Source organism: Ziziphus jujuba, chromosome 7, assembly GCF_031755915.1.
Source record: "Ziziphus jujuba cultivar Dongzao chromosome 7, ASM3175591v1".
In the NCBI taxonomy this organism is placed as follows: domain Eukaryota; kingdom Viridiplantae; phylum Streptophyta; class Magnoliopsida; order Rosales; family Rhamnaceae; genus Ziziphus; species Ziziphus jujuba.
Window position 1 is genome coordinate 6,888,933 of NC_083385.1, and position 13,609 is coordinate 6,902,541.

At 32.4% G+C, this 13,609-nt stretch overlaps 1 protein-coding gene across 1 annotated transcript; it reads right to left on the bottom strand.

Annotated features, from left to right (window-relative positions):
* Positions 1-11,921: 11,921 nt before the first annotated feature.
* On the bottom strand, positions 11,922-12,722 carry LOC132804450 (uncharacterized). The gene has a single exon (XM_060818853.1). It carries the CDS (start codon positions 12,720-12,722, stop codon positions 11,922-11,924), a length of 801 nt encoding a protein of 266 aa, XP_060674836.1.
* Between the last annotated feature and the right edge of the window lie 887 nt (positions 12,723-13,609).

Below are 13,609 nucleotides of genomic sequence, written 5' to 3' on the forward strand. Positions count from 1 at the left end.
AAAATTCGGACCACCACCGGCAGAATTGGGGTCAATAGAGTCCAGTAATGCGATCCTCGTTCCATAAGCTTCATTTCAGTATATTATTTGTCAATTTTGGTTAACATTTGTGTTAGTCCCCCCGGTACCGGGTATTATTTATCCGAATAAAACATTAATTTATTTGAGTTGTGTAATATTGTTGTTCTAGGAGCACGTGTACTTCATGGAATTGATCCCATGGAGGATCTTGGGTTAATTGCGTGCTCGAGGTGAGTGACCCACCTTCAAAATTATTTTGTGTTAATTGATTATTTAAAAAATATGTTTTATGTGTTTGTGATTTAATAAAATTACTCCCTAAGTTTATATTGTTAATTTATGATAATTTTAATGTGTGTTTTGGTGCCAAAAATATATTTGTGAATTTAAAGGAATTGTGGTTTTAATTCCTTTAATTTATGGTTATGTTTACCATTATATTTATTGTGCATAATTATATGATTTTAATACCTTATGAATTTATGTGATTTAATATTTACTTGGGTATGGATTGATTGTATGGATTTGAAGGAAATTATTTATTTTAAATTTATTATATATTGATGGAATTTATATGGTTTTCGTAGTACTGATTTAAATTGATTTTTGAGAATTTGAGAAAAATATGGATTTAAATTATTATGTTTTAAAAATATTTATGCTGGGAATATTAATGGCTTGATCTTATGCCATTGGAAGATTTGGATATTTAAATTGATGGAATTGAGAGTTGATGGATTTGAAATTTATGGAATTTATGCGATGAATTTATGACGATGATTTGTAAAGGAATTGTAGAAAATTTACGGATTTAATTGGATAGAATAAACCCGGTAGTATTTATGAAATTTTGAGATTTAAAATAAATATATGGATTTTATGATTTTTAGATGCACCATACACGTACTGGTGTTCTGTGTATATGGATGTGATTAGTGCGCACATGGATATGATTAGCGCGCAGGTGGGTGTGAGTAGCGCGCAGGTGATTTATGGGGTTGTCCTGTGGTTGCCATCGGATGAGGGTAGGCCGCCCCTCCATAGCTGGGATGCCTGTTTGCAGCGGCACGGTGGGATGCCACGCGACCGTATGCCAGTTTTTCTCTTTAACCTTCTGTCTGGCGGTACCTTGGGACGCTGGGTACTGTTGGCGCCACTGGTATATAGTGGGTGCATCAAGTGATTTTTAGAACATGGATTTCAAAATAAATATTTGAAATTGTATTTAAATTAATAATATATTTAATGTTGTTGTTATTATTTATTTAAATTTAAAACTTTACACAAATTTTATGAAATTGTTATCGTGATTTTATTACCTATTCTCATTAATGTTTAAAAGTTATTTGTCTTGATTTTATCATTTAAATCGATTGGTATTTTAAAATAAATTCTATTATATTTTTATCATTTGTTTTATATAGATGTTTAAATTGATTTAAAATGTTTCTTTGATTATTTTCTTGATTTAAACAATAAATTTTATCATTTATATATTGGATTTATTTTTGTACTTATGCCAAATTTCTTTAATACAAGTTTAATTATGATTTTAATTATTGTATCTAATGATGTCTTATTCTATATTTCCGTTATAAATTTTGGATCTTTAAATTCTTGTATATTATTTGTTTATGACATTTATTAATCAGTCAGTAATTGTTACGAAATTATTTTTATTTCTATTCCGATTTTATTTTCATTATAAATTTTGGATGCTTGTTTTATTATATTTTATTTGATATTTAGTTAACTAATTGTTTCCTTGGTTTTTGGGGAATACGAATAATGGATTTTGTGAAAATGTTTTAAAAGGGGAACTTTTCCAACCGAGTGAATCGTGAGGGTTTTGAGAGAAAATATTATTTTCAATTAATTATTATTTATTTACTTATTTATTCTTAATTAAACAATTGTACTATAATTATCGTTGCTTTATAATTGTACAGTAGATAGGGTCACCCACTGAGATGATTAGCATCTCATATTTTTAAATTCTATTCCCTTAGGTCCAGGTTGGGAGACGTTGATCGTCCGGGACGAGCCTGAAGTCTCAGTTCATTGCCGAAAGTCCAAGAAGCATTTCCTTCCTTTTTCCTCTTCATCTTGTATTGCTTCTTTATCTGACATTGTATTAATTCCACATTTATTTGTATAATGCTCTGTATACTGTATTGGACATTTAGTTATTAATTATGCACTGATTCCTGTTATTCATTTGGAGTGCTGCAAATTTGTGGAATTAAATTGTAGTAATGTGGGAGGAATAAGGGGATGTTTCTAGAAGTGTGTTTTCAGTGCAGGAAAATTGTGGTAAGTCCAACCCTTAGGGGAGGTTCTGCCGGATTTTCCATTGGAGGGTCCGGTAGGGTTTTCCTGGGATCAGGGCTTATCTAGGGTTCCGGTGAAGAATTTTGGACGGGTCCTGACATAAACATGTGAAACCTGAAGATTCTCACCAAGGCACATGCACTACAACATATATGAGATTTTATAGCTTAAGATTATAGCATTTAAAAAAAAATGCTATTAATAATATATAATAAGAGCATTTTTAATTAATTTTTTACATGTTAGATAAAATTTTACTTTTCAATAATATTTTCAAACGCTATAGAAATCTATACCATTTTCAAATGCTATCAAATATACTTAAAACATTATTTATAGTTGCTATTAAATTAATTACTATACAAGAAAATCCTAATACAGTAACACTTATTTTAGCGTCAATTTAATCCAAAATATCACATATTAAATCTTCTCCTGTACTCTTTAAAGATTCAAATTTCTTTTTAAATTTGTCTATCTCTTCATCAACCCTTTAGTTTTTTTTCTTCTTTTTTTTGAATATGTTCATCAATCCTTTAGTTACACTATATTTATGTCATTTCTATGAGTGTCACTGATTTATTAAATATTATTAAATAAATTATTTTATGATATTTTAAAGTGTCATTGGATTTTATTTTTAAAACGAAGTTTTTCTTTTTGATATTGTTAGTTGTATAAAAAGAAAAATAAAATCAATTGAAGTTGTTAGTTATCCCAAAAAAAAAAAATTAATTTGTTTTTCCAAAATTCTTTCCTACTTATTTTTTTTTCCAAATTCTTTCTGGAAACTTGATAGGAAAGTATAGAAGACTATAAATATATATATATATATATATATATATATATATATATATATAAAATAAAAAAACAAACTTGTAAGAGTTTATTTTATGTAAAGTTTTTTTCTTAATTTTAATTTGGGTTGAACAATATTCATATTTAAAAAAAAGCAGTGTTTTTACCATAAAATAGTTTGGAACGAAGTATAGCTTAATTAAGTAGGTAGCAAAATTTATCTGATAACATTTTATTGGCAAAGGTTATTGATTTGTTGTCCCCTAATTTTTTTTTTAATTTTTTTTTGGTTTTGTTTTTGGAAGTTCGTTTCCCCTAATTGTGTGTATATAACTATACATAGCTACAAAACTTGAATATTAATTTAAAAACGACCTAAAAGAGAGGATGTTAGTTATCCAAAACAAAAAAATTTAATTTTTTTCCCATAATTCTTTCCTATTTAAACAAAATTCTTTCCAAAATTTTAAAAATAATATGTCATTTCTATTCTACCACTGTCGTTGGCTTCAACTATGGTTCTTGGTACTCGTTTCTTAATAAACTTCTTACTTGGATTTTTTTTGAAATTTTTTTTATCAAAATTCTAAAGAAAATTGTGAAAATAAGTATAATTATTATGTTTCTATTTTTATTTTTCATTTTTATGGAATTTTTGGTATATTCAGCTGGGGATGGCAAGCACTTTGGAAAGGTTATGTGGGCAAGCTTTTGGTGCCAAGAAGTAGTACTGTTATACATGTGCAGCTTTCATGGATTGTTCTATTTATTTGTTGTGCTTTGCTTTTACCTGTATATTTTTCTGCCTCTTGCTTTGCTTTTATCTCTGTATTTCTCTGCCTCTTCCGATTCGAAAGCTTCTAGGAGTAGCTTTTGTATTTTTGTTACTTGCAGGTTTTTGAACAAAAGCAATAAGAGATGGAATCATTAATGAAGATTATTTTTTTTGGAATTGTTGTTTTCATTTGGGTTCCTAGATCAAGACTGAAAGATCTTTTTTGTAATTGTCGCAGATATAGGAAAGAAACTTGGTTGTGCAAACCTCTCTCTCTCTCTCTCTCTCTCTCTCTCTCTCTCTCTCTCTCTCTCTCTCTCTCTCTCTCTCTCTCTCTCTCTCTCTCTCTCTCTCGCTCGCGCATATATGTAGATAATTTGAATTATCATATGTACCTTTGTTTATCTTTTAAATGGTTGATAACAATCTATTCAAGAAATCAATTTTAAATTTTTATTATTTGTTTTTGAATATATTACTTTTATAATTATTGTTTTTCACTATTATCAACTTTAAATTTGAGATAACTTTCACTTAAAAAAAAAAAAAAGGGGGAACCGTTGTGCTATAAATTAAATTCATAAAATGTAATAAAAGTATTATTAAAATTAAAATTTGAAATCCTCTTATAGATAGTGAAATTAATTTTTATAAGTTAAAATGATTTAAATTATTATTATTATAATCCTTTTTAGTAACATTTGAGAATGACTATAATCATATTTTTTTGGTATTTTTGAACTTCTATAATAAAATTAATATTTAAAATTCAATTTAATGTCATTAATCATTTTTCTAACATTTTCAAATGTCACTAATCAATTTATTGTATAATCTAATGATTTTTTAATATTATAATGATATTAATAAATGTCATTAATTGAGATATTTTGAATTGTCATCCTAATTTTTAGTGATATTTGTAATGATTGTCATTAGCTAATTAAATGTTACCATAGTATAACTTTAGTAACATTTTAAAGTGTTATAAATTTAAATTTTTGTTATTGTGGCATAGCATTTCCGAATGCTATGAAATCTATTTAAAATAGTATTTTTAAATACTATAAAATATATTTAACACAGCATATCAAATGCCATAAGATAATATTTGTAACTATTTTCAAATACATAATAGCACATGACAAATGCTATTAAATAATTATTCATAATATTTAACATGACATTTTAAAAATGCTATAAAAAAATTACACTTTTTATAATATGGACTGTTATGATATTTTTGAAAATACAATTATATATCTTTTATAGCATTTTTGACATGTTATAAAAAATAATATATGTTGTAGTAACGGCTCCATACATGTATATGCAAAAGGTATCCACATGTCTTCTGTTTAGCGATATAAACTTTCTCTTGGTTCCATGTAAGAGTGGACAAAACCCGACTTGGACCGACCAACCCGCCCGAACCGAACTATTTGGGTCGTTTTGGGTTGGTTTTTAAGTCTTAATCGGGTCGGTTCGGTTACAGACGCAGAGGACCCATCATTTTCGGTTCAGGTTACGGGTGGGTAGAAAATTTACCCAACCCATACCAATCGTAGCTTTTACTTTTTCTGTGAATTTGATGCTTGAAAATTAAAAAGGAAATCTGATGCTTATAGCCTTATACTGTATCTCTTGCTCTCTGCCTTCATCTCTCGTCTCTTTCCACCTCTCCAGGAACTTTTCTAAGGTTAGCCATTTCTCAGATTGTATTATTGCTTCTCTCTCTCTCTCTCTCTCTCTCTCTCTGTGTATGGTGTGGCACCGTCGGGCATCGGCAACTAATCGGACAGATTAGGGTTCTGTTAGGGTTTTGTTTTCATGCTTTTTTTTCTCATTTGTTTCTCTCTCTTTCTTGCAGATCTAGTCGGCAATTGAAGTTCCTGAAGTTCCTTTGCTTTTTTTTTTGTTGACATTGAAGAGAAGGGTTTGTCTGCACTAGCCAGTGGTATTTGAAGAGAAGGGTTCCTAAAGTTCCTCCAGATCCTCTGGCTCTGCCTCCTCTGTCTCCTCTGTACATATATATTTTAAGCCTTTCTCTCCTAATTAAAACACGCTTCCCCTTCCCTGTGAGAGAAAGGAAGTGTCTTCCTCTCTCGCATCTGCAAGACGCCTATTTCTCTCTCTGTCATCAAACAGTCTTTGGAGCAGAGGACTGGTTTCAAGCTTCAATGGTAGTTTCTTAACATCACTGTGAGTTTCTCTCTCTCTCTCTCTCTCTTTAAAAATCCCTAATTTTATTTCTTTTTATGAAGCCTTTTTGTTGCAAAATCAAATTTTTTTTCACAGTTTGTAAAGTAGGCATTCGGTGATTTTGTTTTTCAATCTTTGTGTGTTTTGTAATAAAAGTGTGAGATTTTGGAAATGGAAATGTGCGGTTGTGACTGTTTGGTTGCTTAGAATTTCGGATGATGAAAGAAATACCTTTTTTTTATTTTTTATTTATATATATATATATATATAGTAGGATTTTTCTGTTTTTTACCGTGTAGGATTTTTCTGCTGATGCCTATAGTTTATACCTGCATTAGATTAGTCTCTCTATTTCTTACCACCCACCTCTTTCCACCTCAACTTCATTTGTTGTTTTTCTTCCTTACTTGGGTTCTAAATAAGAAAATGTCTGTCATTTAAATTTTGATTTTTGCTCTTGGATTACATTCATTGGTAATTAACTAATTGGATATGAGGAAAGATTAAAATATATATATATATATCTATGCATTGTGAGAACTTTCTCCTTTAATTTCATATGAATTCATTTTAGATTTTAATTATTTGTATAATTATCCAGATTTACAACATAGGTTGGTTTGCTAGCTAACTGAGCTACTCACTGTATAATTATTGATTAATTTAATATTATATTTTAATTTGTTTAGGAGCATCTTGTGTTACAAAACAAAATCTACCTCCATCTAATTGATCTATGATTGCTTGGTAAGTTTGTTGTTAATTCCAATTATTTTTTAAATTAGATAATATTTTAGTAATATACTAAATTGCACTTAATGTTTATTGATTGCTAGTTACATTTAATATTTAATGTTTAATGTGTAATTTTAATGCTTGTTGAAGGATGAATGGAATATGGCTTTGCATGGCGTATTGTGATAATGGGATTGTGGTTGATGGTGGTTGCTCGTTGAATGAAGTGTGTGGAAGAAGACTATTTAAAATAATTTTTATTTTTATGTATTGTTAGTTTATTAAATTCTAAGTTAATTTTGAAGTTTAAGATATCAAATATGGTTGTATTCTATTTTATAACTAATATTGGTTGTAAACTTGTTGTAGAATTTATTTGTTATTGTATGATGTATTTGTATAATTAGGTGATAGCTATAAACTTGTATTGTAGTTGTATGGTTTTATGTTGTATTATTTCACATGTTTGATGCTTAATAGTTAGTTTATTTAGTATTTTTACTTAGGTGAATGTATGTTAAAATTATTTAAGTTAGATAATAGTTTGAAAAAGATATTTAATTTAAAATATAATGCATGAATAATAATATGATTGAATATTGATAATTAAAAAGGCCTAAAAAAGACTTTAAACAATTTTGGCTCAATGTATCAAAATTCATATCTCAAAATAGTAAAAAAAAAAAATTTGGGCCAAAACCCATCATGAGGTCGAAACCGGCCCAAACAAAAAATAAAAAAATTTTGGGCTGAAGCCCATCATGAGGCCCAAACCGGCCCAAATCGTGAACCCAACCCAAACCGAACAATGATCATCGGTTCAGGTTGAATGTGACAGTCGGTTCGGTTTGGTTTTGTATCCAACCCAAACCGAATTAGTCGATTCGGTTTAAAAAAATCTACAAAACCGAACCGAGCCCACCCCTAGTTCCATGTATGTATATATATATACACACACACACATATCAAAACACCCCATGCTTCCTCTTTTTTTTGTTTGTATATGTATACTCACGTGAAGCACAAAACACACACACACCAAAGCACATGGCTTCATAGCAAAAGTGTATTCACATTATCTCTACTAGGCCATACAAACTTTCTCTCTGTTCCAAAACATCCCATCCTTTCTCTTTTTTTTTTTTTTTTTTTTTTTTTTTTTTTTCTTTCTTTTGTTTGTATATGTATATATGTGTACACGGTTTTATAGGTGCCCATATGACTTTATTCATCCACCCATGTTTTCTCTCAATTCCATATATATATATATATAGATATATATAAATATATGTAAAGCATGAATGCTTTCATAGTGGTCCCTTTTCATATATGTCAAAGTACATCATGCCTTTTTTTTTTTTTTTCCTTATAATATATATATGCACATGGTTTCACGTGAATATAGTTTCAAAAATGTGCTCACATGTTTTTATTCGGCCACTAGCATTCTCATGCCTCTTTTTTTTTTTTTTTTTTTTTTTTTTTTTTTTTTTCTTTTTTGTTTTTAATATACTTGACCATGAGAAGCATGAAAATATGACCTGGCTTTTGTATTATACAAATGTCAAAAGGGTGGCCCATGTCTTTATTCGGCCACTAGCACCTTTTTATTATATATATATATATATATAAATATCATAATATCTAATGCTCTTTTTATTTATTTATTATTATTTAAGATAATCGGCTAGATAAGGACACAAATTTACTAAAACCGCAAAACAAAAAACAATGAGGCTCACGATTCATCTCCACAACCAAAAGTACTAATAGCCGTAATTTAACATATCATATATATATATATATATATTTTTTTTTTGAAGTATTCTTCTGTATATGGCAGACCACCAATAAAGACAAATCGTCATATGTGGAGCAGCTTGAGTAGCTATCAATTATACCAAAGATGCTATTGATGACAGGATTTTGATTGAGAGAAACCAGCTCTACAAAGAATTTAGCCTTGGCCCTCGATTCAAAGACAAAATGCCTTGTGAAGTTGAAAATACATTCCGAACTCGCCTGGATAGAGTTCTACCATTCTCCTCAACATCCTTGGAATGGGCTAAATGGGATGATTCTAAACCTTTCAAGTCATGGCCGGTCACACCTCCAAAGTGGATTACATGGGTGGATCGACTGGACCCCTATTATGGCAGTACCTAGAAGAAATCTGGAATTTATGCCACGATAGGTCTATCCTGTCTTGACATCCCATGCGACAACGGCTTGATTGCAGCTGCACTTTGCTTTTGGTCTTCTGTTTCCAATGTTTTTTATTTCAGGTTTGGAATGATGACACCGACCTTGATGGATCTAGCTGTTCTGCTTGGCCTTAGACCTCATGGCAAACTTTTGTCCATTACTGCTCTATCTCGAGATGACATGCTACGTTATGAAGAAGCCAACTTCCCAAAGTAAGAAGCTTTTTACAACCATTTCCTGAAGAACATCCAAGGCAAAGACAATCCACCCTCGGATAAAGAACGCCTTTCTTTTCTTCTTTTGTGGTTGTGTAGGTACATCTTTTGCGTGCCTTCGATGCAAGTGATGAAAGGGTACATTCACATAGATGAAGATCTTGCTGTTGGTTCACCTTATGCTTTTGGACCACTTGTTCTTGGTCACCTATACCGAGGAATCAACAATGTTGTCACTGCTAACATGGGTCCGCATCACGCCAGTCCTATGTGGATATTGCAGCTTTGGCTCCATGTTTACTTTCTTGAGAAAAGGCTGTCTCTGTCCACAAGACAACCTAATACACTCCTAGGCCATCAAATCCTTCAAAATGGTTTGCAGGGACATTCGGCCAAAGATTGCTTTGACTTCTTCTACTCCACAGACCATCGAGCTCCGGAGACTTTTTCTGTGTTGACCAGATATCCTTTTTTTCCTTCTTGGTTGAGTACTGTACTTAATCATTGCCAGGAAATAGAGAAAAACCCTGCATTAATGAAGACTTTGAAGATTATTTGGTGTAGCATGCTGATTAATCGAGATCTTCCTTTCGATCGAAAATTCAAATCCAATCAGTGTGGTGTAGAAGTTTACTGTCCAAACCTCGTGGCTCGACAATTTGGTCTTTGCCAAGCTATTCCTGTACCATGGGTGTCTTTGTTCCACAGATCGGCCATCCTTTTCCTCAATCAACGAATTCAGGAAATGCAATACTACGTTCAAGCAATCCAGCTATTCTTTCAAGTACAGTGTCTTCTTGTCTAATTCGAATACCATTTGGAACTACAATGATTGGTGGACCAAGATTGTCAATGCTGTGTTCTGATGTCCTGTTGAGGATGTTGCCATCCGTGTCTTTTCCAAACACAATCCCACCACCAAGGCTATCGATGGTTAGTTTGAATAGATAATGGATTCATTTTTGCCTCCACATTCCAACCAATCTCTAGACATTAGTAAGTTTTATGCAAACAACATCCTTCGGCAACTATGGTTTTTCTTGAACTAACTATTTTACTCTTGTAGGTTGTTCATCTGATGTCCAACTTTTAGCCCCTTCATCTGCTGATGAAACCACTTCCAAAAAACGAAAAAAGTGGGACAATCCTATAACCCAAAATCAGGTATAACTTAGCACCGTAAATGTGGTTTTAGTTTTATTTATACTAAAATTAACTTTTTCGATAAATGCAGAAAAAACCACACCGGGCATGCGAAGATAAAAAGGCTATCGTCCCATCTTCTCACGACGATCAATCTCCAATAAATGACATACATAGTGATATTATTAATATGGTGCTATGTCACTTTTGGTATTTTCTTTCCATTATTCATACATGTCAACTCATTAAATTTCTTTTATCATCACATAATGGCCAAACTTTGGACAAATGCTCTCCTTCTTCTTTGGCCGAATCTTCTATTTTTCCTTTGGTGTCTCCGGCCTCGTTTGCTATTCCCAAACCTCCCTCTATCACAACAGGAAACAAATCCAACGTATATATATTCACCTAATAATTTACACTTCAAGATATTTCAAATATTGAAATAATTTTCTTTATCTGTTATTTTATCTGTTGGAGAAAATACTTTCCTTGATGTTGACGACCTTCTTGGACCAGTCTCGCCTATGCCTGCTGCAAAAACTCCAATTGTCACTCAGACAGAAACGGATAATTCTGAAGTTGAAAAAGTCCAAAAAGGTTTTGATTATGTTGTTAGCTTTTTCAAAGGAGGTTTTGAGGCCTTAACTAAAGATGAAGCATGAGAAAAACTAGACAAGTCATTTGACATCATCAGCAATACTTCTTTACTGGATGCTAGTGTCCGTTCTTGTGCCTCTGAGATCCATGCCACTTTTCATCAGGATGTGGATTCCTTTTTATCTGCACAGTGGGATATTGATGAGGTCAAAAAACTTTCCACTTCTTTTTCTAATTTCCAAGCTAATTTTGCTTCCTTGCATGCTGACCATTTTGCAAAAAAGCAAGAAGCTGCTATTCTAGCTATTGAGATCAAGGAATTGAAGGAAAAATTATCCACTGTAGAAGCTAATCTCAGGGAAAAGGTTAATCATGCTAGGAACTTGTCTACTCAAGCTGCTTCTGTCAAAGAGAAAATTATCAATACGAAAGAGAAGATCAAAGCAATTAGAAATAGGAGATCTCAAGCTGAAGAAACTATCCAGCACTGTAATGGTTTGTGGGAAGCTTTCAAAAAAATAGCTTATGATGTATTTGGAGAGCAGTAGCCCTTTTTTTTTTTTATCATTTTTCCTTCTCTAGATATTGTTATTTATTTTGTCAGACCGATCCATTGAATTTTATAGCTCCTTAATAAATTTATTCTTAGCCGTTTGTCGGCCAAACAAATTTATCTTCTCTAAATTATTAAGTCTTGTTTGAGATTAACAATAAAATTCATCCTATGCTTGAGTTTTTTTGAACTCGGCATATAACAGTCATATTTTATGAGCAGCCAAAATTAGCCAAGCCATATACAAAAAATAAAGAACAATGGCCGTGAAAATTTCGGCCCTAAACTTTATTAATGCCAAATGATATAATGAGTACAAGACTTAATCTCATGTTTAATGCACCTAACTAGTTTTTTTTGCCTTCATTGTTTCATGAGCCTCCCAACTAGTTGGGTAAAATTTCTCTAAGAAGCAGCTGTTAATCGAGTTGGAATGCTTTATACCATCCATGTCTTGAAGTTGATACGCTCTTTTCCCTAAAATTTTGGTGACAGTGAACGGCCCTTCCCAGGTCAGAGACCATTTGCCACATTTCGGATCTTTAGAACCAATTGGTAGGATTGCTTTCCACACTAAGTCCCCTTCACCGAAGTCCTTAAATCGTACTCTCTTGTTATACACTTTTTCCATAGCTTTCTTTTGTATTTGGAGATGATCTAGTGCGGCCAATCTCACTTCGTCCAACTCTTCTATCTCTTGCATCATGGCTTGACTATATTCATCCGGAGTAAGATTATGTTGCTGGGCAATCCATAGAGATCTCACAGTTACTTCCATGGGTAGAATAGCATCGTGCCCATATGTTAGTGCGAAAGGTGTAGTTCTGGTACCAGATCTCTTTGATGTCCGATAAGCCCATAAAGTCTCGGATAGCAAGCTGTGCCAATCCCTTAGATTGTCATCTACCATTTTCTTCAAGATACCTTTGAGGACTTTATTTATTGCCTCGGCCTGACCATTAGCCTGAGCAAAATATGGGGTTGAATGAGTGAGCTTGATCCCATACTCCTTGGTGAATGTTTCAACCGCTTCACTAGTGAATACTGTTCCGCGATCGGCAGTAATAGTTTCTGGTATGCCGAATCTATGGATTATATTTTCTTTGATGAACTTGATCACATTGCCTTGGTTCACTATTTTCATCAGTCATGCCTTGACCCATTTAGTGAAGTAATCGGTGGTAATGATGATGAACGTATGCTGCTTACTCAATGGAGGGTACACCTTTCCAATCAAATCCATAGCTCATCCTCAAAACGGCCAAGGCTTGACTATCAGGTTCAATGGTACGGCTGGGATATGCTGTATTGGACCATGACGTTGACAAGTAGTACACCCTTTGGCATAATTAATGCAATCAGACAGGATAGTCAGCCAAAAAAAAAAACGTGTCTTCTTATCAAGCACCTCATTTTTTTTCCTGCTTGATGCGCACTGCAGATGCCTTCATGCACCTTGGCCATTACTAACATTGCTTCATGTTTGCCTAAGCATTTCAAAAGTAAGTCGTCTTAACTTTTCTCATATAACTGCTTATCAAATAAGACATATTGAACTGCTCTTAGGCGAGTCTTTATGTCATTTTTTCCATTAGAATTTTCTAAGTATTTCACCAACAGAATTCTCCAATCATTTTCATCTCTCTCTGTACAAAAAATATCTCCCGTCATGAATCTTTCCTTCAACATTGAGAAATTCCTCTTTTGTATACTTATGACCTTCTCCGTCAACTCGGCCGGAATATATACTCCTGATGCTATCTGGGCCATCTCGTTAGCCTTAAAATTCAATTCCTTTGGCACATGTTGAACGACTACATCGTCAAAACTTTGTATAAGTTGATTTGCCACCATCTAATATTCAGATAAAGACAAGCTATGACAATTGTATTCACCCGTCAAATGTTTCAAGACCAGCTTTGAGTCACCAATTATTTCAACTGTAGACGCTCCCAGTTCCTTCAAAATTTCCAAACCGATGATTCAAGCTTTATACTCTGCCTGATTATTTGGACATTCAAAGGCGAGTTG